The sequence below is a fragment of the Buteo buteo genome, chromosome Z (genome assembly GCF_964188355.1).
Source record: "Buteo buteo chromosome Z, bButBut1.hap1.1, whole genome shotgun sequence".
In the NCBI taxonomy this organism is placed as follows: domain Eukaryota; kingdom Metazoa; phylum Chordata; class Aves; order Accipitriformes; family Accipitridae; genus Buteo; species Buteo buteo.
The window spans coordinates 21,412,448-21,436,513 of NC_134204.1; the positions used below are offsets into that span (position 1 = coordinate 21,412,448).

Sequence of the window (24,066 nt, forward strand, 5' to 3'; positions counted from 1 at the left end):
GTTTGGACTTCCTCTCCCTCTTTACTAATTTTGCAGATTGCTCAAGCAGTTTGACAGGAGGAAGCTGGGGATTTTCTTTACCTTGCAGGTTAAACTAAACTGAACTAACTAAAGGCTTTTATAACATATTTGAATTTTTCATTCCTGGGTTTTTTTTTTTTCTTCCTGAAAAAACTAAGCAAAATTATTCACAGCTGGTAGAGAAATTGGGCTGGTCATTCTAGTAAACACTGTGTGTGCTAGCAGCTGTGACTTGTTTTCAGTGCAGCAGAGAGATCAAGCAAATGAAGTTCCAGCTATTCAGACTATTTGTCTCATTAGGAAATAGAGGAGTCGGTCATTAAAAAATACATTCAACTCCTATAGCAGCAGCTAGTTGCAGTGAAACAGGGGATCAATTTTGGTTTTGCTCTGAAACTTGCCTATTCTGACACATTAATGCCAAGCACAGAGACTGACAAAAGTACTGCCAGAGGATGTAGGAAGCAGTGGGCTAATCCTGGCCAGCTTCAGGCTCACCACATGCACAGCTATGGTACCCAAGATCCTTACTGAGAAGGTTTTGGTAGTGCCATCAAGAATTTGGGATTCCTGTTTCCCTTCATAATAACCATGATGTATGCAAACCATTTTCCCATTAGGGTCGCTGGGAACACGTGAGGATGAGCCTGCCAAGAGCAACAGGCACCACCTGGTTTATCGGCCCCGCCATGCTGAGCGCAGCATCCTTCATCCTCCCAGCACAGCACTTAGCAGCCGCTTCTGCCACCAAGGTGTGATTAAAAAGGAGTCCTACGGATTGGTACTCTTTGCAAACTGACCCCAAACCAAAGAAGGATCTAACAGACTTAAGGAAAAAAGGGACATTGAATACAAAAAAATTCTATCAGAAACTATTTTCGGTTAAGCAAGCAATCCCCCAAACAACAAAACCCTCACTCTGATCAAGGAGAGGTATGTGAAAGCTGCTTGAAGAGCTGGACCTGCATTAAGACCACAGTTGTTCTTCAAGGCAACAGCAGTCTTTTGTGATTTTTATTTTAAAAAAGAATTTCTTTTAATCATCCATTTAGAGCAGAGATTGTCTGGTCAATATTTAACTATGGTGCTCTTTTTTTTTTTTTCTTTGTGGTATCCCAGGGTATTGCTCCTCTAGGCAATCTATAGTCTTCTAGTTTCTTTAAAGCTGAAGTTTTATTTTCTCAGGATAGGCTGCTTTTGCCACTGAAGGCAATAGTAAAATTTCCTGGAAACTGAGATTAAACACCTTTCTATATAACTATATAGCACCTCCATGGATTAGACTTCTTTATGAAGTACCACATTTGGTTGACTTTTCTGATTTGCCCCCACTTTATTTTGTGTTATCTATGCAAAACAGTATGACGACAAAAACAGAGTAATCAAATTATTCTGGAAATATGCTTTCTCTTAAGATGGGATGTATGTAAAAAAAAATTAACTTGCAAAAGAAAATCAAATACAGTAACTAGGCAGAATCAACCCATGCTTTTATTTCCATTGCATATAAAATTTCATATGAAGGTATTGATGTACAGTACTAACCCATAGGCTGTAAGAGAGGCTAAGAAACCAGTGAAAGAATAGTCATGTGCAATGTTCACACAAGTTGCCACTCTCAAGACATCCCCAAAGGAAAAATCAAACTAAAACAATAACAAAAAATTGTTCAGGATTTCTGTTGTTATAGTGTCCCTTTTATACCATTTAAAACAAAAGCAATCGATCTCCTTTGGGCCAGGGCTGCTAAAATCTACAGTTTGTGTCAAAAAGGAGGCTCTGTTTTTCCTCAAAAAAGAATCTCTCCTTTCACAAAGAAGTCACATGCTACAAGGGCTGGGCATCGCTGGAATGGAGGAGGTATTTACCCCACTCTGGCAAATTCATTGGTATCAGCTCTGAGTAGTCTGACAAGTGACAACATGCCAAGTCAAACAGCGAGAGATGCTCAGTCCAACCTGCAAACCTAATACTAGTGTTACTGATCTAAAGCTTTACCACTCTCCTGTAGATCTAGTGCATTATGCTACACACACCTGTACAAAGCCTTAGATACATCTATATAAAATAAAACTTTGGCTGCTTATAACACTAATATTGGTGTTGGAAAGCATTTCCAAGATTAAAGTTGTCTTCTGCCCTACTTTATGGATTCTGCTTATACAATGATAATTTGTGCTACTAAATAAAGAAGGGATATTACAGACAATTGTAAAAGTGTATGAGTTATACCCTTTTAATTCTGATCACTCCATTTCCCAATATGCATTAAAATCAAATGCTTATTAGAGATGCTTTCCAAAGCTGTTTCAGTGCAAATCAGTACTGAAATACAGCATCAATTATTTTTTTTTTAGGAGCAAAAAAAGGCTGCAACAATCCTTGATGATAGCCTGTAAAAAGACAATCAGACAGGCAATACAATTATATTGCCAGATGTCTGGAAAAGCTTGAACTTCCAGTAGGGTCATGAATGAAAGCTCATTGTAGTATCATGCATATTAGCTTGTACAAGTAACCCCATCAGTTAGCAACTAAAAATATGGTAGAAATGCCCAGCCCTAGCCCCACAGCTACCTTACTTTCAAATGCAGCAAAACAGAAGAAAATATTGTTTAAAGTTAAGGCACAGCCCTGGGACCAAAGACCTGCAGCTTTTTTTATTGATATATCTTTATGTATTTTATACTTTTCTTGAATCTTCCATAAACAAGCTCTAAGGTGACACTGAATATATTACAGGAGAAAAAAATGTACAAGGAATATGTATACACAATAATCATTCTCTCACCAAGAGTTTCCAAAGATAGCAACACCACCCTGACAAGGATGATGTTATAGTAAGAACTGATAATTTACAATTAACATTACAGTATGTACATTACAATAAATACATGGTTGTAAACAGAGACAAACAAGACTGTATTACAGGTAAGGTCATTTGGTGAGAAAAATGCATGGCACAAATAAAATAAATAATACATTTGAAAAGAACTATCAAAGCCTTCTGTAAAATCCATTTCATTCAAGTTTTTTTAAACTTCAGGATGCTTTTTCTTCTATCTATATTCTTTCATTATTGTTTTTTAATGACACAAAACAATTTAATTCAAATACAGCATTATTGAGTACAGTAACTTGCAAGCTAAAGTGTACTGTTATAAGCAAGGTGAATTTTCTTTTTTCCCCCACTCAATACCCACTCACTGCATTTACTTATGGCAAAAATATTCAGAACACATAAAGCCACTTGTAAATTGTATTGTTTTAAAGCAGTGTACAATGCTAAAACACACTTTGGCAAAAGAGGAAAAAAGATTGTACAGTGCATTATATCCCCAGTTCTAAGAAATGATAGAATTCTCAATTATTTGATTGTCCACATGTATGTATATGTATCTCCATATGGTTATTCTTCTCATTTACTTTCAAATAGTGCAGATACAAAACCTTTCCACATCCCTATTGGTTATTTTGGAATTTATATTGCTTCTCCATTATTAAGGTTCCAGGCACTCTTGGGGTTTGAAAGGATTTTTAGATGGAGCAGGTTCAGGAAGAAATGATGAAGAACAAAAAAAACCCAGTCAAAACCTGAAAAAAACCTGTAAGTTCTCTTCATTCTATTTCCTCCTTCAGCATCTTCTGTGCTAAGGCCCTGTGAGAGCTAAAGGTAGAGAAAACTATGACCTGGATATAGAAGAATGCAAAATGCATTTAAAAGCTGAATTATTAGCCAATTGTTTTTAAACAGGTTTTTATTCTAGATCTCAGACACTTAAAAAATCCTCTGTATTCATAGTTGCAAATTTACTACAAAATGAATCCAAAGGGGAAGTAATGGGTGTTGCTATCTTTTGTAAAGAATCATTTTGATACTGTCATTTTACCAGAATTTTACAGAGTGGGAGTCTGCTACCTTCCCTAGGCAACTATTTCCCACCTTCTATGCTCAAAACTACAATTTTAATAAAGAGTAAAGTGGAGGAAATAGATTTCTTTCTTCTTTCACGTGACCAAACAACAGGACTGGAAAATGACAAATATGAACTCCTACCTCCCTTTAACTTTCCAAATTACAGAAGCTTTCAGTATCAATCAAACTGAAATGCAGGATTCCCTCAGCACAAGGTGGATAAGGGATGAAAAGATCTGAGATTGAAATAATGTGGAGTGAACTACAATTCTCATGATGCATTGCTTATTTACTTAAAAACATAGAAAGACAAGACTGACCTGGCTCTTCTTGCAACAAAGACACAAAAAAATAAAGCTAATCATTATTTTTATGTTGTACACATCTCAGATTAGCAAATCGTTTAACCAGATAGCTGACATAGATAAAAAGTTATTAAGAGAGTCAAAATTGGAAATATTACATTAATGCTTTTTTCACCAGAACAAATATTCCTTATATTGTATTAGCCTGTTCTGACTTAGCAGTCTATAGGTCCCAGCCAAAAATGATCTGGAAACATGTTTCAGAGGGATGAATTTTACTAGTAGAGAAGAAGAGCTGCTTTCGTATTAAGATGACAATTCATTACCTTTCTTACAGGCTCTAGTCCTGCAAATCCACAGCTTACTGGTCCCAGTTGGTATCACTGGGACCACTTCTTGTAGTAAGACAGAATTCGCAGGATCAGTCCACTATGAGGGCAAAAGCACAAGTTAAGTTCCTCTAATACGTTTGGGAAGATTGTGATGGAAAACAAACGAACAAAAAGCTATCATACTGAAAGAGTTTTATGTAACATAAAGATATTCATGGAACTCACTAATATATAAAATAATAGACTTACAGGTCAATATTACCATGAGATTATAAGGTGCAAAAAACAGAAGGAAAGGAAAAAAACCTAGAAGTATTATCCAGTGTAGCACAGATTTGTACTGAAAACTTACAAGTTAGTCTTTGGAAAAAAAATAACTAGTGGCAGATGAAGTCTGAAAGTGTTTTTCTTTAAATAGAATACCTCAGTACATTTAATAATAGAAGTAAGCTCTACAAAAGATCTCTCTTTTGCATACTATACAAATTGCAGAGGTTAGTGCAACTCACTGGATCACACTTTTTTCAGTCACGTATTAGGAAGACTGGAAATTAGAAATTTATGCAATTTCCACAGCTCATCTTCCTATTGGTAACAGAATCATCTTGTGTCCCGTCACTTATGTGCACTTTGTTTTCCAGAAGGAACCTCAGTTTATTTTGTTTCCTCTCATGATGAACATTATCCAATGCTTTGCTTTTGAAATACAATGAATTCAAAAACTATCAAAGCATACCAGCATTCAGTTGGCACGTGGTACTCCTCTGAAAACATTTGCTTTATTTAATCAATCTGCCAAATGGAGAGCTTATTAAAATGTAGTTTATGGATGTTATCCCCGCGCTTTCTGATGCCATGGAGGTGAAAATTCTGGTTACAATATTCCTGAGTGCCAAACTGAGTCATCAAGGTCAGTTTTGATCAACAAACATTCTGGCAAGATGACAGTGAGTTGTGACCATGGTTGTAACATATGACATACACTTTGGAAACCATTACCTAATTAAATAGCAAACAACAACCAAAAAAACAACAAAAAAAACCCCACAGAGAGAAAGAAGAAAAGAAAGGGAGAGGGCAACAGAGAAAGAGACTGAGTCTTCATTGTTACGTGTCAGGAGAATGGTCTTCTACCACACAAGGCTCTGTCTGGTTCTCCTCTTCTTCTACTTCTTCCCCTACTTGCTCATCAAGAGGAATTTCAGTGGATTCTGAATCCTGGGTGCAAAGGGTCTTGGAGTCACTGCAGCTGGTGTCTTCTTCTACTTGACTTCCACTGTCTTTTTCGGTGTCTGACTCACCATCTTCCTCCAGTGTTAGCTCAAACTGGAATTTTTCAGTTTGGCCCTGCCTACCCTCTTCCTGGTCATCAGGTGCAGGAGAGGGACTTTGAGGGATTGTGCTCTGGTACCATTCTCGATTGTCCTCCAGTGTATCTAAGATATCCTGGGCATCTGGGTGAACGAGATCTGCCCACGTCTCCCACAGAGGATGAACAATGTAGTCTATGAAACCCACCTATTTCAAATAATACAAAATAAGTATGACCTCTTATTCACAAAGAAATAAACAACTATGCCTGTAAGTCATGCAAAGTATGTGAAATATAATGCTAGTAAGATACACTAAATGCACTACCCTTACTGGTGGCTGAAAGGAAACCATGCTGGTTTATATAGTAAATAGGGTCTTCTACATTTCAAAAGTCTGATTCAGGATATTGGATAAGGACTTGGAAAGGATTTGGCTTTCAAATGAACTGTTCATTCCAAACAACTCCACTGCATCTAGTGAGCCAAACAGCTGCCCTATATTTAATTCTGTTTTTGAAGGAAACCCTAATGAGCAGCTGTACAATACTCTCTTTTGATGTGCATGCTACATTGTAGGTCATGACAGTGATGGAATCCCTTCAGCAAACACACTGCCATGCTCTGTGTTTTCACAGTAAAAATCTCAGCTCCCCTCACTACTCACAAGCTGAATTAATTAACTAGAATGAAAAAAGGGAAATAGTGCATTCAGAAATTAAAACATGGCTATGCACCATCCTTTTCTGTTAAAATGTCACACTGTGTTATTTAACTGCCTACTCAAATCAATTACCTGTGATTTTTCTACAGATGCATTGTGCTTATCACACATGGGACTTATCTCCATTCCCCTCTCTCTTTCGCGATCTCCTTGACGGAAAAACTCCTCCATTATTCTGTCTGTCCATTGGCGGTAGAGATGGAGTGGCTTGGTTGGATTGCTTAGATCTGCACAGTGCACCATATTCTGAAGAACCTAAAATAGATTGAACACCTGTGGTGTTATTACTCTGGAGAAAAACAGCTCCTTTTCCATTTACACTTTTGGTGGCTGTGAAACAGAATCTTGAAAATATATGTAGTGCAAGATGTATTCTAAAAAGCAAAAACTTATCTGCTTGGGTGTTTTTCACACTTGAAGTAATAGCCATGAACTACCTTGCTTCTGCTGCTTCTGCCTGTATAAGGGACAGAAAATCTTTGAGGGAAAGACCAACCAGGTGCTGATAATTTGGAGGGAAGGCCAAAGCCTCATTTAGTCAAGATGTACTCTAGCACCTAGTTACTCTCTCAGAGAGGACACTCAGTACCTAAGTATTTCACAGGTAGGAAACATAAAAGGATATAGAAGGAAGGTAGTGAGTCACGGTGTGAGAATGGACAGCTGATCTAACCCATGCTGGTGAATGGGCAGGCCAATGTTATTAAGGATGTAAGTTAATAAAAGTGACCATCTGCAGATGAATTTTCTTACCTGAATCCTGTCTGAATAGTTATCAAGAAGCAGGACACCAGAACTGGTCACTTTTTTGGTTTCAACCATAGTCTTCAAATCAGCCAATAGATTCATATGCTTAGACATGTCTGTTGCAAGTACCTTGAAAGAAACAAATAAATGAATATTACATAAATTGTTCTATTGATTTTTAAAAAAATCTTTGAACACATAAACAGTTCTGGGGGAACCCATAACTCCTGTGTCTAAATAAACTATAAAAGTCTGAGTCCTGTGTGTCATTAGTGTCCAAAATAGTTAAGTTTTCATTTTGGTTATTTTAAGAATATGATAAAATGATTGTTCAGGATTATCTGATTCTGAACAGATCAACCTAAATTCATCATGAATTCAGTAGCAAATTTCTAACTGTGGTGGTGAAATGGCATACATGTCAGTATGAAAACAGCCTGAAGCAGGATTGTATACCTTCTAAAAAGGTACAGATATTTATTGAAACTGAAATGAACCCACTATTCATGTTTGGATAAGACAGAATAAAACTTCAAACTTTTACTTCATCGGTTATGGGTCTAACGACATGTAATTTATCATAAAAATGCTTCTGTGCTTCATTATTCAATTTGCTAGCACTATGGAAGAGAGACTCTCAAGCAGAACTCACAATGTCAATGACCATTTTCCTCAATGATTGCCTCTGTTTTTTGGTCAAATTCTGGAAAATGTCACAATTTTCTTCCTGCAGCAGCTTGAAGCCCACAGCTAAGTGATGATTCTCCAGTACTGATGAGTCATTGTACATCAAGGCGAGTTCAGAGTCTGCAATAACAATCGCACAGCACTGTTACTAAAGCCTCTGCTTCTACCAAATCCCTTAAAATTTTTCAAATTCATTACTTTCGTAACAAGATTTACAGATGAACTTTTAGAAGCAGAGTTCCTGTAGTTCACACAGTGTCAAAAGTTACAGAATTAGTGATTGAACATCTTAACAAATCAAGGCAAAGTATGTTGAGGAAAATAAAGAAAACATTTTGCAGTGAAGCATGTACGTGTGTCTGGAGTGGCAAGTTAGAAAAAATACAAGGAAGGTATTTTTCAGAATACCTGAATTTTCCTATCTGTATGAGGTCACATGGAAAATACTATATGCACAAAGACACCTAAACTAAAACACACTCTGATGTTTTCTCACGCCTCTCTCCACCATGACTACGAAAATTCCATTGTTTAAGTCAAGCTGCAGCTATCCAGCACTCAGACCTGGGAATACACAGCTGAGGCTTTGCTGCAGGTCAAGCAGAGAGCACGCATCTTTGTTTTCAAACCATGTCCTTCTGCAGTTAGCTAAGGCTCTCGGACACCTACCCAATTAGGCCTATGGGTCATTAGTCCATGACAACTTGCTATTTTGAAAGAAGGCTGGTAGGATGGTAACAGTTACGCTTCTGGTCTTTTTCTTGGAGGGTCACGTGGGTTGAAAATGCAAGTAGTGGCCTTGTCTACTGCCTCATACTTGAGCATGGTCAATGCCTGATGCTGTAATGCTGCTTTCTCCAACAGAAGTATTCTTGACTCTGTCCCTCCCAAGAATAACATACAGCTTCCTAGCAATGCCTGGGCTAAGGCATACATGCAAGGTCTGCATTTGTCTGCTTAGACCTGCTTAACAGCCAGCTCTGACAAATAAAAGCAGTTACAGCAATTTTCTGCACAGCTTTAGCTTCTACCTGGGGATAACACGCAGTCAGCTTGTGTATGTTTTAAGACACAGCTTACAAATGAATCTGTCATAAAAAACAAATAGTTTTTAAGCAATCACACTTGTCATGTGTGATCTTAACTTCTATTTATTACAGCTGTTCTATCTTAAGTCTAACCATACGTCAGTCTATTCTACTCTGTGTCCACTTTTATCTTCTTTTACAGCAGCTCTGTTTTAAAATCCCTCTGGCTCAAAGGGGTGCCTATAAAAGCTCTGCTCCTCAGAATTCATTAGTCTCATTATCCATTCTCCTGCTATTTTCCTCTCCTGTCTTGAATACATCAACCCTTTGAATAAGGAAACACTTCCTCTACCTTTCCTTATCCTGACGGCAGCAAAACCAAACAGAAAAAGGAAAAAGATCAAATGATCTCTCTTTCATCTTTCACAGAAAATTTACAAAGCTTGTCTACTTGTTATTTTTTTTACACAGAACACAGGCGCTAGTTTATTTCCCTTTCAAACAGCCTTCTGATGAGCCCCAACTGCAAAACACTCAACATTGCCAAAATACTTTGGAAGGGCTGGAGCTACAGACAGAGCTAAAACATGCTCAATGTTGTAATGGAGGTGGAAATGGAAGGAAGTTCCCCCTTGGTAATGGTAATCTCTGTAACACATTATAAGCTTCAAAAGTATTTGTCTGGAAGGACAGAGTTACAGTGATCAAATAAGCATCTCCTCTGATGCTAATACAATCCATATTTGTTTGTTCTTTAATAGCATTCAAGAGGGATCAGATTTTTAGACAACTGTGTAATAGACTTTAAATCCTTAAATAGGGAAATAATATTCAGAAATATCACGTGTGAGTAATTACAAAGAATAAGCTGAAATATGGCAAATATATACATACTTTATGTAACTTTAAGTCTATTATGCTTTTTTAAAATGTATTCTTATACTTCTTACTGAAATGTTAATATTTTGTATGGTTCACTGGAAAACAAACCTAGGTGGAAGCAAATGATCTTCTAAAAGTTAGGAAAATGTAGGATTTGAGACCTGAATTAGGTGGTCTTTATCTCTGTCTCTGTCCCTACAGTTTCTTCCTTGTACACAGAACAAATCAAAAAGGATAAAATCCCCTTTGTCTCCTTCAGCTTGGCAACAGCAGTTCCAGTTAGTTACTTGATTGACCTGGCAGCCTTCTCTATCAAAAGCTGAACTGAGAAGAACAAGACATTTCTTCTGAACCACTAAATAAGCAGCATCAGAATCACTCCTAACTTAGCTGAATTTCAACTGTCTACCTAAAAGTGAAAGCTCTATGTATCACTACTGGTCCCTTCAACTAGCCAGTCATCCTACTTAAACCTAAACAACTTGGTGGTTTCCCCACAGCACCTCAGAGCCATGAATGTATCCCGATACTCAATTTCTGATTAAACAAATAAAAACTTTACTTACATATGCCCACTCTTAAGAATTCAGGTATTACACGCTGTTTTGCGCACAAAGCTTAATTCGCTCCCTTCCTATACCATGCTGCTGAACTGTACTGGTTACCAATAAAGCAGCAGAAATCTAGAGTTAATCCCAATCCTCCTCCATGCAGATGAGTCATCAAATCAAATTTCGCTACAGGGTGGCCCTCAGGCCATTAAGGCAAGTAAAATTAGATGCAGGCTAAACTGGAGCAGAGGTCTTATTTGAACATACAGCAGCAATTAGTCAGAAGAGGAGCTCCCTTCTTCAAACTGTACTGCTGATTTGGGGTCATGCTATTTTAGCACCAGCGCAATAGATTAACCCAAGTGCAGGAATGACAGTATCTACAAATGTGCAACCAGATGGGTCAAATAAACAACCCTAGGTATGTTTCTGTTTCTGTAGCCTTTTCCTCTTATGTGCTTGGATTATTAGTACTATTTCAGCTTTTGCATTTCTGGGTCAGTTATCATAAGAGGAGAAGTTGTCAGATGGCAAAAGAAGTAACATCGTATGACGGAACTTGCACTGACCCTACAATGTGCTACCCACTTATAATAGTAACATACGCCACTGAAATCAAAGCAGGTTACAATGGGGCAACGGGCCATTCAGTAAACGTGTCATGATCAGGTCCAACAAAGCTAAGATTGTTTTTCTTCTAGTAGAAGAATGAAGAGGGGGGGAGAGGTTCATGCAATGCTGCAGAGAACAGCCTTGAGGAATGCAGAACAAGTACACTAGGTTTCAAATTTGGAGATGACATTAGGGTCTCATTTCATTAGGGCTTTTTTCCTCCACACATGGAGTGCCAGCAAGAGACTCATCAAAAAACACCCCCACCAAAACCCAAAAAACCCAAAAATGTCCCCTGCAGGGACAGGCTAAGAAAATTCAGTCCACAAGGCGTGAGTGTCTAGAGATCAGAAACCAAGTACAGCAGCCAGGGAGAGACAAAGATGGGCCTGTCTTCTTGCTAAAAATAAACTTGCTTTCTGAATTTCTTAAAAATGTATGGCTATCCTTGGTCACATCATACATTTCCAATACAAACACATAAATTGCTGTCTTCCTTTTTTTTTATTTAATCATCTTTTTCTCCTACATCTTTATTTATTTAATGTAAACCAACTGACTTCCAGAAGGGGCCACATCCAATACAGTGAAACAGTGCCAGGTTTATAGTTCATGTCTTAGTAATTCTTGCTAGGGGGTACTATGTAAATTATTTTAAAGTTACAAGAAATGCAAAATAATAACCAGGTTAAAATACAAACACCTATCTATTTACTGAGAAAAGTTACAGACAGAAGCAAACAAGGAATGAACTGTGTATTTTTCAGGTGCTATGTGCAGATCTTGCAGCAAATTTTTGAGAAAATCGCTGAACATCAAACTTACTTGTGTTGATAAGAAACTGGTTTGAAACCCCAGGATGATCTACATCATGTATTGCACTGGCAAAAATTGCAGCAAGAATCTCCAAATCAGTGAAAACTGCCTACAAAATCATGAAACAGAAATGACAATCACTAAACAATGAAAAAGTATTTTCAATAAAAAGGACTCTGAATCTAGATCTGAACCAGCAAAATGTATTTGAAATATATCACGGATCTCAACAGATTTTACATACGGACTATCACAACCTTTTGTATAATTGTCAATTATGTAGAATTTCATAAATATTTCAAGTTTTGCCAACGTAAAATGATCCTTACTTCACACTGACAGCTTCAGTACTTTCCATAACTGAAGCTTTTTCAGCTTCAGTCTGTAAATAAATCCACTTTTATTAGATCATTACATACAGATCAGATCATTAAGTACAGTTTTCTAACTTATAGCACAAATTGAAGTTAAAAATTTCAGCCTGATTCCTACGTATTGTCCTATACTTGAAAGACGCACATCTCCTAAATGATGCTAAAGATAATGGTGACAGACTACAAGGCATCTTACTTAACATTTACTGACTTTTCTTCTGTATGAGATTATTAGGATGATAGGAAGAGAGGACTGCAATGGACCTGGCATGTCACTGAGCCCAGTCCCCTGTTGTCACAAGCATCCACATTATAAAATTGCTTTCATAATTGATCAAGAACAGCTCAGAAGTGCGTAGGTCAGCAGTGGCACTGGGCAGACATTGCTATTTTACTGGCTAAAGCTCTGCTAAGAACAAGGCCATGAAAAACAGTTCATCTGGGAAAAAAACCGAAAATGCTACTGATGACCACTTCAGCTGTTTGGTAAAGCCAGTGGTGATTTAAGAACATAATCTGATTTTTCTTCTTGAGATAAAATCTTTCCCAAGAGAATTCCCAAGTCTTGGAGGATCGAGACCTGCTAACAGTCTTAAGGTCCACTTATAATGCTCTTTTCAAGAAGAAAGTAAAGCAGAAGCATTCAGTAACGTGAAAGATTGGTCATTATGAAAAAGAGTCAAAATGCAGTCCTCCTTGAAAATGAGGGCAAATCCTTCTGAACTACTAAAATTTCAAGTGCTTGCTTTATCTGCCTATTTCCAACAATCTACTGGGATGTATCAATTTTTGCTATACTAAGACCCAAATTGTGCTTAATAAAGGGAAAGTAATCTCCATCTTTCCTCCACTTCCTTCTACTTCAAAGACTGACTCACTTTCCAACACGAGAATTCCTCAGAAAAGAACATATGAAATGTTATCCTTTTCCAAACAATTTTGAAATATTTATGAAAAAAAAAGAAAAAAGATAGTCCAATAAAAATTTAGTACATATTCCACTCTGCCTGAGAAACTGTCGTGGTTTAACTGAAACAAACACAAAAGTAGCCTTTCAGGACCAGAATGAATATGGACAAGATAAAAAAAATAAAAACCAAAAGGCTCTACTGAGGGAATCCCTTTTTATCACTATCTTTCCTAAGCTATTCCACTAATAGTGGTCAGCAAGAAACCCACATGGGAAATAATGACAGAACAGAATGTAGTATTAATAATGAGATGGTGGAAACAAGTTATGCATTGTGTTACGATGAAAAAGGTTATGACAGGACAAATCTGTATGATTTAAAAGAACATGTGACAATTTCTGCACAATATTTACATGTAAATAAGGCTTTGATCTTCACAAAATATCTATAAAAGAGCAGAATTCATGAAATGAATGAAATGTTAAGATTTGTTTTAAAAATATTGCAGAAACTAAGGTATTTATAGAAGAGTCTTAGTATGTCCCTTTCTCTCATGCCTGCCTCTTTCCCACCTCAGCATAGTTTACCTCTAATGCTGGGGTTGATAGCAGGACATGGGTTGACTGAACAACATCTGCAGCATGTATGTTATTGTGATATGCCACATCTGCATGGTAATGGTCTTCTAGGGTCATCAAGTAAGTTATTAAAGTATCAACTGGAATCTTAAACGTTTTTAACAGGTCCCGTTCCTAGAAAAGGAAAAGAGAAACAATTAAGATTACAAAGCACAGAAGAATCCCTAAAATAAGCAAAAAGCAGCACGGCTGCTGCTACTTGCCTGAAAAATGGTGTGCATGATGACTGTCAGAGGTCTGTTTCCAGATAACTCTGCTACTCTGAAAACCTGAAGGCCCCATTTGTTCACATCTTCTAGTTCCTAGAGCAGAACCAAGAAACAAACATGTTGAAACCTAACACACAAATTCCAGTTATTTCTGACTGAAACAGCTACACACAGCAGACCTGTGAAGATTCAAACCTTACCGCTATGAAAGTTATATGCTAAACTCTGGAACGGGGAAAGCTGCTGCTACTAATCTCGCAATATTTGAATTCTCAGCTACCAACTTTTCAGATTTTAATTCACTAAGCCAGAAAGAGTGCCTCATAAACGGATTGCTCCAGAGGGAAATATGCTACAGTATCTTGAATGAGCTGAACTGACACACTTTGCTATCTCACTGCCCAGTGACAGCAGAGCTTGGCAAGGAGGAAACCTCCAGAGATGCTGCAGTTCTGCTGCTGTCTCCCTAGTTCTCAGAAACACTTGTCAAATAATGGGGGCGATTTCTGAAAACATAAGGATAGGCATATTTCAAAATGGAAAACTCTAAAATTAAATGAATAATCACTTTACACCAGTTTGACATTATTGCCAACTAGTTAGCTGCTAGTGCAAAAATCATAGGAAATGACACTAAAAACAGAAACACAAATTACGTACATAAAATGATAAAGCTAAAGACAGGACCTGCAAGGATATTCTAATGCTATATACCAATTGTACCTTTTAAAAAAACATAGGGCTCCTATGTATTTTCATTCCTGTGACAGTATATGGTATGTTTACTCTTCATTCTTCAGGTATTATTTAAGAATAAGCAGCTTTATTAATGCATACACAAATGGTAATTTACATTCCATCTCCAGCTGAAATCCTGTTCACATAGAAGTTAACCTTTATGGCCCGATTCTGATTTTACTTGTTATTATTCCACTTCACCAAATTTATATTATTTTAAGCGAGACCAGCATTTAGTGCTACAGCTTGAAATCACTGGTTATAAGCAGATGATGGAATAATACTGACAAGTCCTCTATTTTAATTCAGTGGTTTAAATTCAAGGATTTATATATTCTCTACCTTGGCAAGAACATCTTCTTGGTCTGTTTTAACTCCAAATCTGGGAATACTGGAATTAGTTAGGCTGGAGCTGTGCATCAGTTTTTTGACTCCACTGATCTGGGACATTGGCCTCTTCTTTTTCTCTTTCTCTTTCTGTGTTGGAGAAGGGATTTCAACTTCATGTTGTTTGTCTTCAAAAGAATGAAGAAACAGAGAATAATTTTTAAAGGTATTACAAATATTACAAAATTCACTGTTGAGTTGCATCTTATGAATATTGTAATTCTTAACAAAACTTTTTTTTATTTTTATGTTTGGAGACTTTGCAACAGATACTTCTTATCAAGAGCGATAAAAACAGAAAAGATAAACATAGACCTGTAACTCAGTATAAGGAGATCTCTATTTTACAAATTGCCTCATTATCTCTGAACTGGCTTTATAAGTGACTTGTGATTGTCTATTTTCCACTTCTCCTGCAGCCCCAGTGCTGTAGAAAGAGGCAATCCTTTCATTATAAAAATGCTGTTACAACTGAACAGAGTTCTAAACTTCCATTTCACAAGAAAATTTAAAATTTCTTCTTTTCCAGGAAAAACACTCTCTGAAATGGCATTTCAAAAACAATCAAAACAGTATCTCATATAAACCTTTACAAAACATTTTCAGGACTTGAAGGACCTAATACTTGGGGACTGCTCCTGTTTGTGTTAAGACACTGTACAACTCAGAAAGCCTTTTGCCAGCTACATCTGCAAGCGCTTTGGATGTAGAGGCAGTTCACGCCAGCAATGCAGTGCATTTCTGCACCTCCCAACCAGAGTAAGTAATAATGACAAAAGGGCTGTTTTGCTAAAACCCAATATTTTGCTATGGGCTTTTGCCTCCATAGCAGTATCATCGGCATCACTTCATATACCTCATCAACGTATGTGCCAGCAAAACTTCAGACAAGGATTAAACTTGAGAGTAAAGTATATTTAGGGAATTGCCAGCTGACTGCTGCAGAAATGGTATGGGGGTGTGGGGCATTGCTGACATCCATGGTCCCCAAAGAAACCCAAGTTAGTGCAACAAAGGACTCTCCTGCCAAAACTGCTAAGAATTTGCATTAATTTTTTTTTCTTTTTATTCATACTATATTTCAGCATAGAGTTTTAATGACTCCCTCCAAATTACCTCTTCTTTGCCAAAAAGTACCTGCACCTTTTCTAGTCCTCAAGAAATATTCCAGCAAAACCAGGAAAATCCAGAACAGATGTTTCTAACATAGGAGCCTAGCAAAAAACTATGATGTAAAAAACACCTTAGAACAAAAGAAACTAAAAAAAAAAGAAAAGAAAGAAAGAAAGAAAATTTGAGCTCTTTAAAACATGTCTATTTTTTCCTTCTTGCAATAGTCACTTTCAATAAAGACACTGAAACCAGACAAGGATAGCAAGTCCACAATTACCAGATTGTTATTGTGTTTGCTTCTTCACTGCCTTTCTTCTTCCCATTTTTTTAATTACCCTTTAGCAGCCACATTTACTGGACGCCTCAAATTCCAAACAAATCACAGAGAAGAAGAGACTGTGGAAATGTCATCAAGCTTTAGCCTGCAGCACCGAGTTCCCCAATTGCCCCCACCATACTTCACCACTCTCCTCACAGGGACAATCAAGAAAAGGGGGAGGCAAAGCACTGCAGTTCTTGACTGGTGCAAACCGACAACAGATGAGGAGCAGTGACTCGTGTTCCTGCTTTGATATTTATGGTTTCAGTCATATGCACAAAGTTTAGACCCATCAAAGGGAGGTTCGTAAACCAAGCTGTCAGATTAACTCAAGTGAAAGGAAATGTCTGTCTGAACGACTTTAGATCTCCAGAGGAATTCCATGGGACTGCCTCTGCTTTTGTAACTATGAGCACACAGGGCAAAGGATCCTGCGCCCATCTGAACATCCAGAAAAGACAGCTTGCCATTTTGATCCTGGTTATGCTATGCTCATTGGCAGGTTCTCTCAGATTTTCTGTTCACAGGAAAACAGGTTAATGACACTGAAAAACAAAAACCTTGCATATTATTATACTCAATGTAGGAGTCTTATTCTTACACAAGGAATATATTTGTTATCATTATGAATAACTTCATACATGTCATACAGCCCTACTTGGGAAAACAATTTTATTTTTTTTAAGAATAAGAACAGAAAAACTTGTTTTCTCATGACATGTTCCTAACACTGAAATGTGAGAAAGTCTCTAGATGTTCAGGAGATACATTATGTATTAAAAAAATTAACTAACTAGACTCATTGACATTTTCTATGGAGAGAATGTTTTCCCTCTTCACATTGTTGCTCAGAACCTACATACTTAGACCGAGTATTTTGAAAATACTCTATTTAAGCAATAATTCTGTAGATGAGGTGTTGTATTCCTCTTGCACCTACAACTTTAAGTATCCTAGTTTTTCATGCAGCCACAAAACAGTACCCATGGCTCAGTAACTAAGCGATTGCCTTTCCAGCCCTCTTTTTGCTCAAGACTGACGTGAAAGGCTGACAGATCCATTTCCTTACCCTGTCAAAATGAGCCTTAAGTTTTCAAGTAAATGCAAGCAGAAACTGGTATCTCAGACTTTTCAGCCTGTGGGTCATCTTCTCAGGCAACTGTACACTGTGACTTTCAGGGCTCCTGAAGCTGTGCAGTATTGCTTCTCCATGACAGAAGCTCATCCCTTTCTTCTTATTGTCTGAAGCCCTGCTGTGCTGCAGTGCTCAGGCACACTACTGCAATCATGGGTAAACTAAACAGACATATTAATCAATCCATTTAGGATATGGTGACAGGCAGGATAAAATGTACTTTAAGAACCCCACTTCTTCCAAAAAACACAAAAAGCACCAGCTATAGTATCTCACACAAATAAAACAAGATGTACCTTAACATGTACGACTGGTGCTTTTTAAAGTACTTGTTATCCTAATTTAGATGTACTCAGCTGTGCCTCCCCTTAAAAGCACAGTCTTTAGGAACCAATGGTGTTTTGCTCAAAATATGTTTGACATTGGTATATTGTCTTTATCTTCAAGTTTTATTCGTTTTCACCAGTTTTAGCAAAAAAAATATATACTTCCTTCTGCAAAGCCGCAGAGGAGGAACCAGACTCTTTGCAATATTGTGTTAAGCTTTTTTTAATGCTCACATCCCACCATGCCAAGCTGTTGAGGCGGCTCTTCCAAATTCTCCTGGCAGCGGTCTGTTCAAATGTTGACTTAGTCATATCCATCCACCCACTCATGTGCAGGCAGGGAATACCAAACCATCAGAACTGTGTGCTACGAGAGTTTAGGAAGTTATGTGTGCTTCCAGCACACTGAAAACTCTTTGCGGTAACTTTCAGAAGGGAAACAGAGTGGAAGAATTCTTTTTAACATATAAATAATTGATTATGTATTAATTTCTTAATAATGTAGCAATATAGTAGTGGTAATGTTATGTGAAAATATGTATATGAACAGTTATCTCTAATTACATACACAGGGAAACCACATACACAAACAAACTGAGCTGTGAGAAAATGGATCTAACATGATCTCTCTGTTCAAACACTGAACCATGAGATACTAAATGTAGTTTCTGGAAACAGAAATTAATATGGAAAGCTGCTTGCTTTTAAGCTCTATCACAGACCAGAGAGAGATAAAAAAAACAAAAGGCAGAAAGGTTAACTCCCATCGTAAGTCTTACCTAAGAACGTGTTTGATATATATTCTGAGACCTGATTGCCTGACCTGCTCATTTCAGACAGGTGGGTTAGCTCCCGGTTGAGCATTCTTTTAAACTGGAAAACAAAACAAAACAAAGAAACTTAAAGTTAGCAATCAAGATGTATTTTAGTTAGGATGAGAAAATGCAATCACTTTAGAATTGGGAAAGGACATGACATTAAGAATATATACTAAACTAAGATAACTAAGAAAGCAAAAATCACATGTAACATCAACCTACCCTACTAACTTATTCATGGGTTGGACAACACAATTCTTAACCTCCTAAAATACACTCCACAGTGATTCAATCACTAAGGCACAGGGTCCTACTAGTAACTGAAAACTATAAAACAAATGTATACACACAAATAGTTAGTATTACTGTTTTCAATTTTTTGATTTTATTTTGGAGAGAAAATACAAATGTATTTACATGGGACCCCTTCTCTACTAGGGTTTTCTTATCATATTTCTGAATTAATCTATTTATGCATTTTTTTCAATTCATTTTGTAATATTGCAAGTTTACCTTACCTCTCATCATTAACCTACTAAAATATATTTGACAGCACTGCTCAAAATAATCAAAATATCTTATTGATTTCCTACACAGCAATATGAATAAAGCTAGGTGTCTTTTTCTCTGACTTAAAATTGTTATACTGGATCAGTCCAATGACTTGGCCATTCCACAACCTCAGAAAATTGTCAGTATCTGTATGAAACATCAGAACAGAAAATACCCATCTGTGGAAACACCTTCCTTTTCCCTCTAAGTTAGCTATTCACTCTGGGCACTCTGTAGGATAGAAGTGGATATTAACATTCCACAAAATGTGTAATTGATTAGATACTCATCATTGAGCCTTTCTTGAATCCTTCTAGACTTGAGGGTTAAATGGTAACTTGTGGCATTATGTTTGACAGGTTTATTGCATAATACAGCTCTAGCTATCTTACATGCATTTTTATTGACTATAGCTCCGCCTTGATGTTCTCAACAAATAGAACTCAGCAATATTTATTAGCAATTCAAACAACTCTTGCCAATGCAAATTAGCATCTGTCACTACTGAATTTTACCTCCCATTGTGCCATCCTTTAATTCTGTTTTTAGATTTCTCAGTTCATCTTTTCTCTTAACAAAGCAAAATGATTTGTGCCATTTTCAGAATCACCTTTCACCTTGTAAGTCACAACTGGGTGAACATCAAGCAATAGCTATCCTTAGTATATATCCCTGCAAACATTCCTTTATGTTGAAAACTAGTAATTTATTATTCTATATGAGATAAAGCACTAGTCTAAACATTAATCACCTCCTTTCCATCCCACTGGAATCATCAAAGCCCTTTCTTCAAAGAGGCCCTGCATAGCAAAAGGTGCCATCTTCTTCACAGTGTCTTTGTAAGTCACCAATTACCATACTGCTCACAGGGTGCCAAATAAAAATTACCTTTAATATAACACTCTAACCATTAGCCACTGCATTTTCCTGCCATCTTGACATGCCATCAGCTCAGAAAGTTCCTGAGCTACAAAGACTGAATCCTACTTTAGTCACAAGTCAAAGGCTCAGCTTTGATCTCAGATAGAGCCATGTCCTAGCAAGTGCTCAACACATTTCTGAAAATTAGAACCATACTGCAAATACAGCTACACATACTATGAACTACAGGGCTATACATTCTGTATGAAACCAGTATCAATCTCTATAGTGAGGTCTGAAGTTTGTTGCCAATGTCAAATGTTAATAAAACAAGTCAAGCTTGCCAAGCAGTAAAGTGACTGGTCCCAAAATCCTAAAGAGTATTTTTAAAAGCCTGTCTTTATTTTAACACACACTTAAGTCACACTTGCTCACACTTGCATGCTTTTTCTTCTGTACCCACAAAGGTGAGAAAGTGAATTACTTAAGGCAAAACCTGAAGATCTCACAGAATGGCTTGTCTCCAGATGGTATCCAGAAACTGCAGGTTTAAATTAAATATCGTGTCTAGGAATCTTAATAAAGTGTCAGAAGTTGACAAAATTGCATTAACTTCTAGGCATGTCATCAGTATACCCAATATTCTCTCTTCCTTAATTTAATCCAGCTAGTTCACCGGATCCCAACTAAATAGGTCCTTGTCTGTCTGGTTGTTTCTTAGTAAACCGATTCAGATGATGCTCAACTTTGCGATGCCATTTTTGCTGCAGAGCAACGTTACTGGGTCACATTCCACATTTTAGATAAAGACCATCTAGTCACCACTGGTATGTACTCTTCAGGAACTCTCCTTGAAAGTTTCCCAGCTTTGAAAGGAGAACGAATTACTGTTTGTTTGCACTATGCTTTTTCTGCAGCTACCTGACACAACGAATAGGAAGGACTTCCCCCCCCCCCCCCCCAATTCATAAATTTAATTGCAGGGAGTAAGCAGGGAGAATGTTTGTTATTGCATATTGGGAATCACCTTGTGGAACTTAGGGAGTATATATTCTTTGAGAATTTCCAACTAAATATTTATTGTATGGATGTCCACAACAAATGGAAGGTGCATGGCAGTCTTTTCTAATGCTATATTCCCCACTAGTCTGATGTAAAGCCTTGCCTTCCCACCTCCCATCACCCCATAAGTCACCACAACATAAAAGCTCAACCATCAGCATGAAACCTGCGGAACAGTTTCTGTTGCTGCTAAACATGGGTGCATAGTAAAACAAGTCCCCCAGCTTCTGCAATGCCCTCCTGCTGACAGCAAATTCAATGAGAGAAGCCTTTGTCTTTGAAGAATTGTAGCAGTGTGATTTCCTCATGCTCTTTCACATGTTGCTTATGCCACAGCAACAAGACTTTAATTGACATTTATTTTGAAAACATCTGGATTAAGCAGGAGTTTAGAGAACTGTTTTGATTTTCTAATTATATGACAAAGCTTTACAACCATCATCCACATGGAAACAGATGAAGTTGAAGACCATATACAGACAGCAGTTTCTGATGCAGAACAATAACACTCTTTGAGAACACCCCCCCCCCAAGAGAGATGAACAGTGATCAAGATGTTCAGACATTTTTGTTGATTACACCCTGTTTCAGTGTATCTGTATGTTACTTCATCCTGTGATGTTTAAAAACTTGTCCTCTGGGGGAAAAAAAAATACCTTTTTTCTAAGACACACCCCCGCCCCCCCCAAACCAAACCCGAAGCCCCTACTTTCTCCTGATTTCACCTATTTCTCAAAGATTTCATTTCGGCCCAAGTGCACCCATATGTAGTTGCTGCTTCAAAGGGCGTTAACTTTCCACATATACATCCCTGCACAATTACTTTATAATGAAACTCTGCCTAACTCTCATATGGCTCCCACAAGATCTTACTGCAGATCAGAAGTTTCTGTTACATCTGTTGAGTCAACACTGTTTCAGTCACCCAGCAGATGCCTCTGAAGTGCTTGAAACTTGGCTAGACTGTCCATACTCCCATCATTTGTCCTCTCAGAAATAACTTTTACCACTTTATTCAAAACAAGCCAAACAAGACATGAAACCACTTTGTCGCCAATAGTAAATGTTAAAGATAATATTTTAAATATGGATTTTAAAAATCCGAATGCCATATACTTTCCCAGTTGAAAATCAATCATAAGGCATCAAAACACTCTTGTTACTAATAAACACTTACACCATAGACTTTTATTATGATATTGTCAGCTCAGCATGGGGAGGAAGCAGAGTTTTTTGGCTGATCTACACATATCTTGTATTATTCCTCAGAAAGAAAGATTTTCCCACATTAAGATTAGACACTGTTATACTGGAAAAATGACACATATATATTCCTTTAGAATATAACAGCCCTTGACTATAGTCTAGGAAATTCCCCCTGGAAATAGGCTGTAAAATGTCCATTAAGCCAATTACACAGTTCTTCACTGCTGAATACTGATGTCAGAGAAGCAGAGCAGTAAAGTATTGTCTGAAGAAAATTCCTAAAAATATTTCCTTAAGCAGAATTTTTAAATTTCATTTGTTTCTATTGATTTTAATGATTCTACTCTCAGTGTGGGGAGGGAGCCCACAACACAAACACAGGCACAATGTTCAAGTAACATTAAAAATCTCCCAGTGACAAAAATATAGGTGTACTTTTACCTCCCTTTAAAAACCTAGGAAGTCTGATAGGGAACTGTAATACATGAGAATAGAAGTGCATACATCAATGAGACAAGAACAGTTTCCTAAATAGTAGTCACGTCCAAAGAACAGGTTACAAATGAGGGATTGAGGTTGGTAGTTTAGGTCCTTCTGGGCTGAAGCCCAATGTGTGCATATCTCTGCATATATATTACTGCTGTCAACCTAGGATAAGTACACACAGAATTTTTGGAGAAAAACTAGGATACTTTTCTGATGTCAGCAAAGGTACATAGAAAAATTTAAGACAAACTTTTGCAGTAACCATGTTCTCAGATGGCAACCAGAGCCCTAATACAATTTTGGGAAGAGTTTGCATCTCTGCTAGGAAGAAACTTCAATTTCAACTCCAAAGACATAGTGAAGATCCAACTAGAGTCAATTCATGGCCATGAAAAAGTTTGGGCTGTGTGCTTAATATATATGGGGTTATTGATTGCACTTTAGAACATTTAACATTTTTTGCATAAAATTCTTGACTCAGTAACAGAAAGCTTAACATGCAGCCTGCGGTTAGTTGTGATGGGAGGGGAAGCATGCAGAACCACCCTTGGTGTAGATGCCCTGTCCTGGTCGGGCCTTTTCCACCCAGGCTATCTGTTCCTGAACAGGTGATGTGCTGCATCCCAAGGACTGTAAAGAGGCTGCCTCCACTGCAACCTCTGGCACCAGCACAGAAGGTGAAGCTGAGGCTAAAGGTAGGAATGGACCAAATGGTCCCATCCTGCCTGTCCTTCAGTTTGAATGTTAATCAAGCTTCAGGCCCAGTGGAGGCTGGAACCAAAATTCTCAAGAGCACCTGGAGCCTTTCATTGCACTGGCTCCCAAACCCACATGGCAACAGATCCCAGTTTCAATCATTCTGGCTGCCTCTTTTCTAGGTAACATTTCTAAAAGGTTACATGAGTAGAATACATCCATGGAACATTCACTCAATACTTGGAACATTGAACTTAGATGACTATATTTTGTTTCTGAAATATTGATGCTATTTTAAAAAAGA

At 37.5% G+C, this 24,066-nt stretch overlaps 1 protein-coding gene across 4 annotated transcripts in view; it reads right to left on the minus strand.

Moving 5' to 3' along the window:
• Positions 1–1,490: 1,490 nt before the first annotated feature.
• The window catches only part of PDE4D (phosphodiesterase 4D), a 369,603-nt gene continuing 347,027 nt past the window's right edge, over positions 1,491–24,066 (minus strand). For all 4 annotated transcript variants that reach the window (XM_075021234.1, XM_075021238.1, XM_075021235.1 and 1 more), the window contains exons 7-15: positions 18,861–18,954; positions 15,144–15,316; positions 14,058–14,156; positions 13,804–13,968; positions 11,941–12,040; positions 8,008–8,162; positions 7,362–7,484; positions 6,681–6,863; positions 1,491–6,092 (exon numbers count right to left, since the gene is read on the minus strand). In XM_075021234.1, the coding sequence (XP_074877335.1) occupies positions 5,682–6,092; positions 6,681–6,863; positions 7,362–7,484; positions 8,008–8,162; positions 11,941–12,040; positions 13,804–13,968; positions 14,058–14,156; positions 15,144–15,316; positions 18,861–18,954 (1,503 nt within the window). In that variant the 3' untranslated portion in view covers positions 1,491–5,681. The remainder of the gene's footprint in view (positions 6,093–6,680; positions 6,864–7,361; positions 7,485–8,007; positions 8,163–11,940; positions 12,041–13,803; positions 13,969–14,057; positions 14,157–15,143; positions 15,317–18,860; positions 18,955–24,066) is intronic.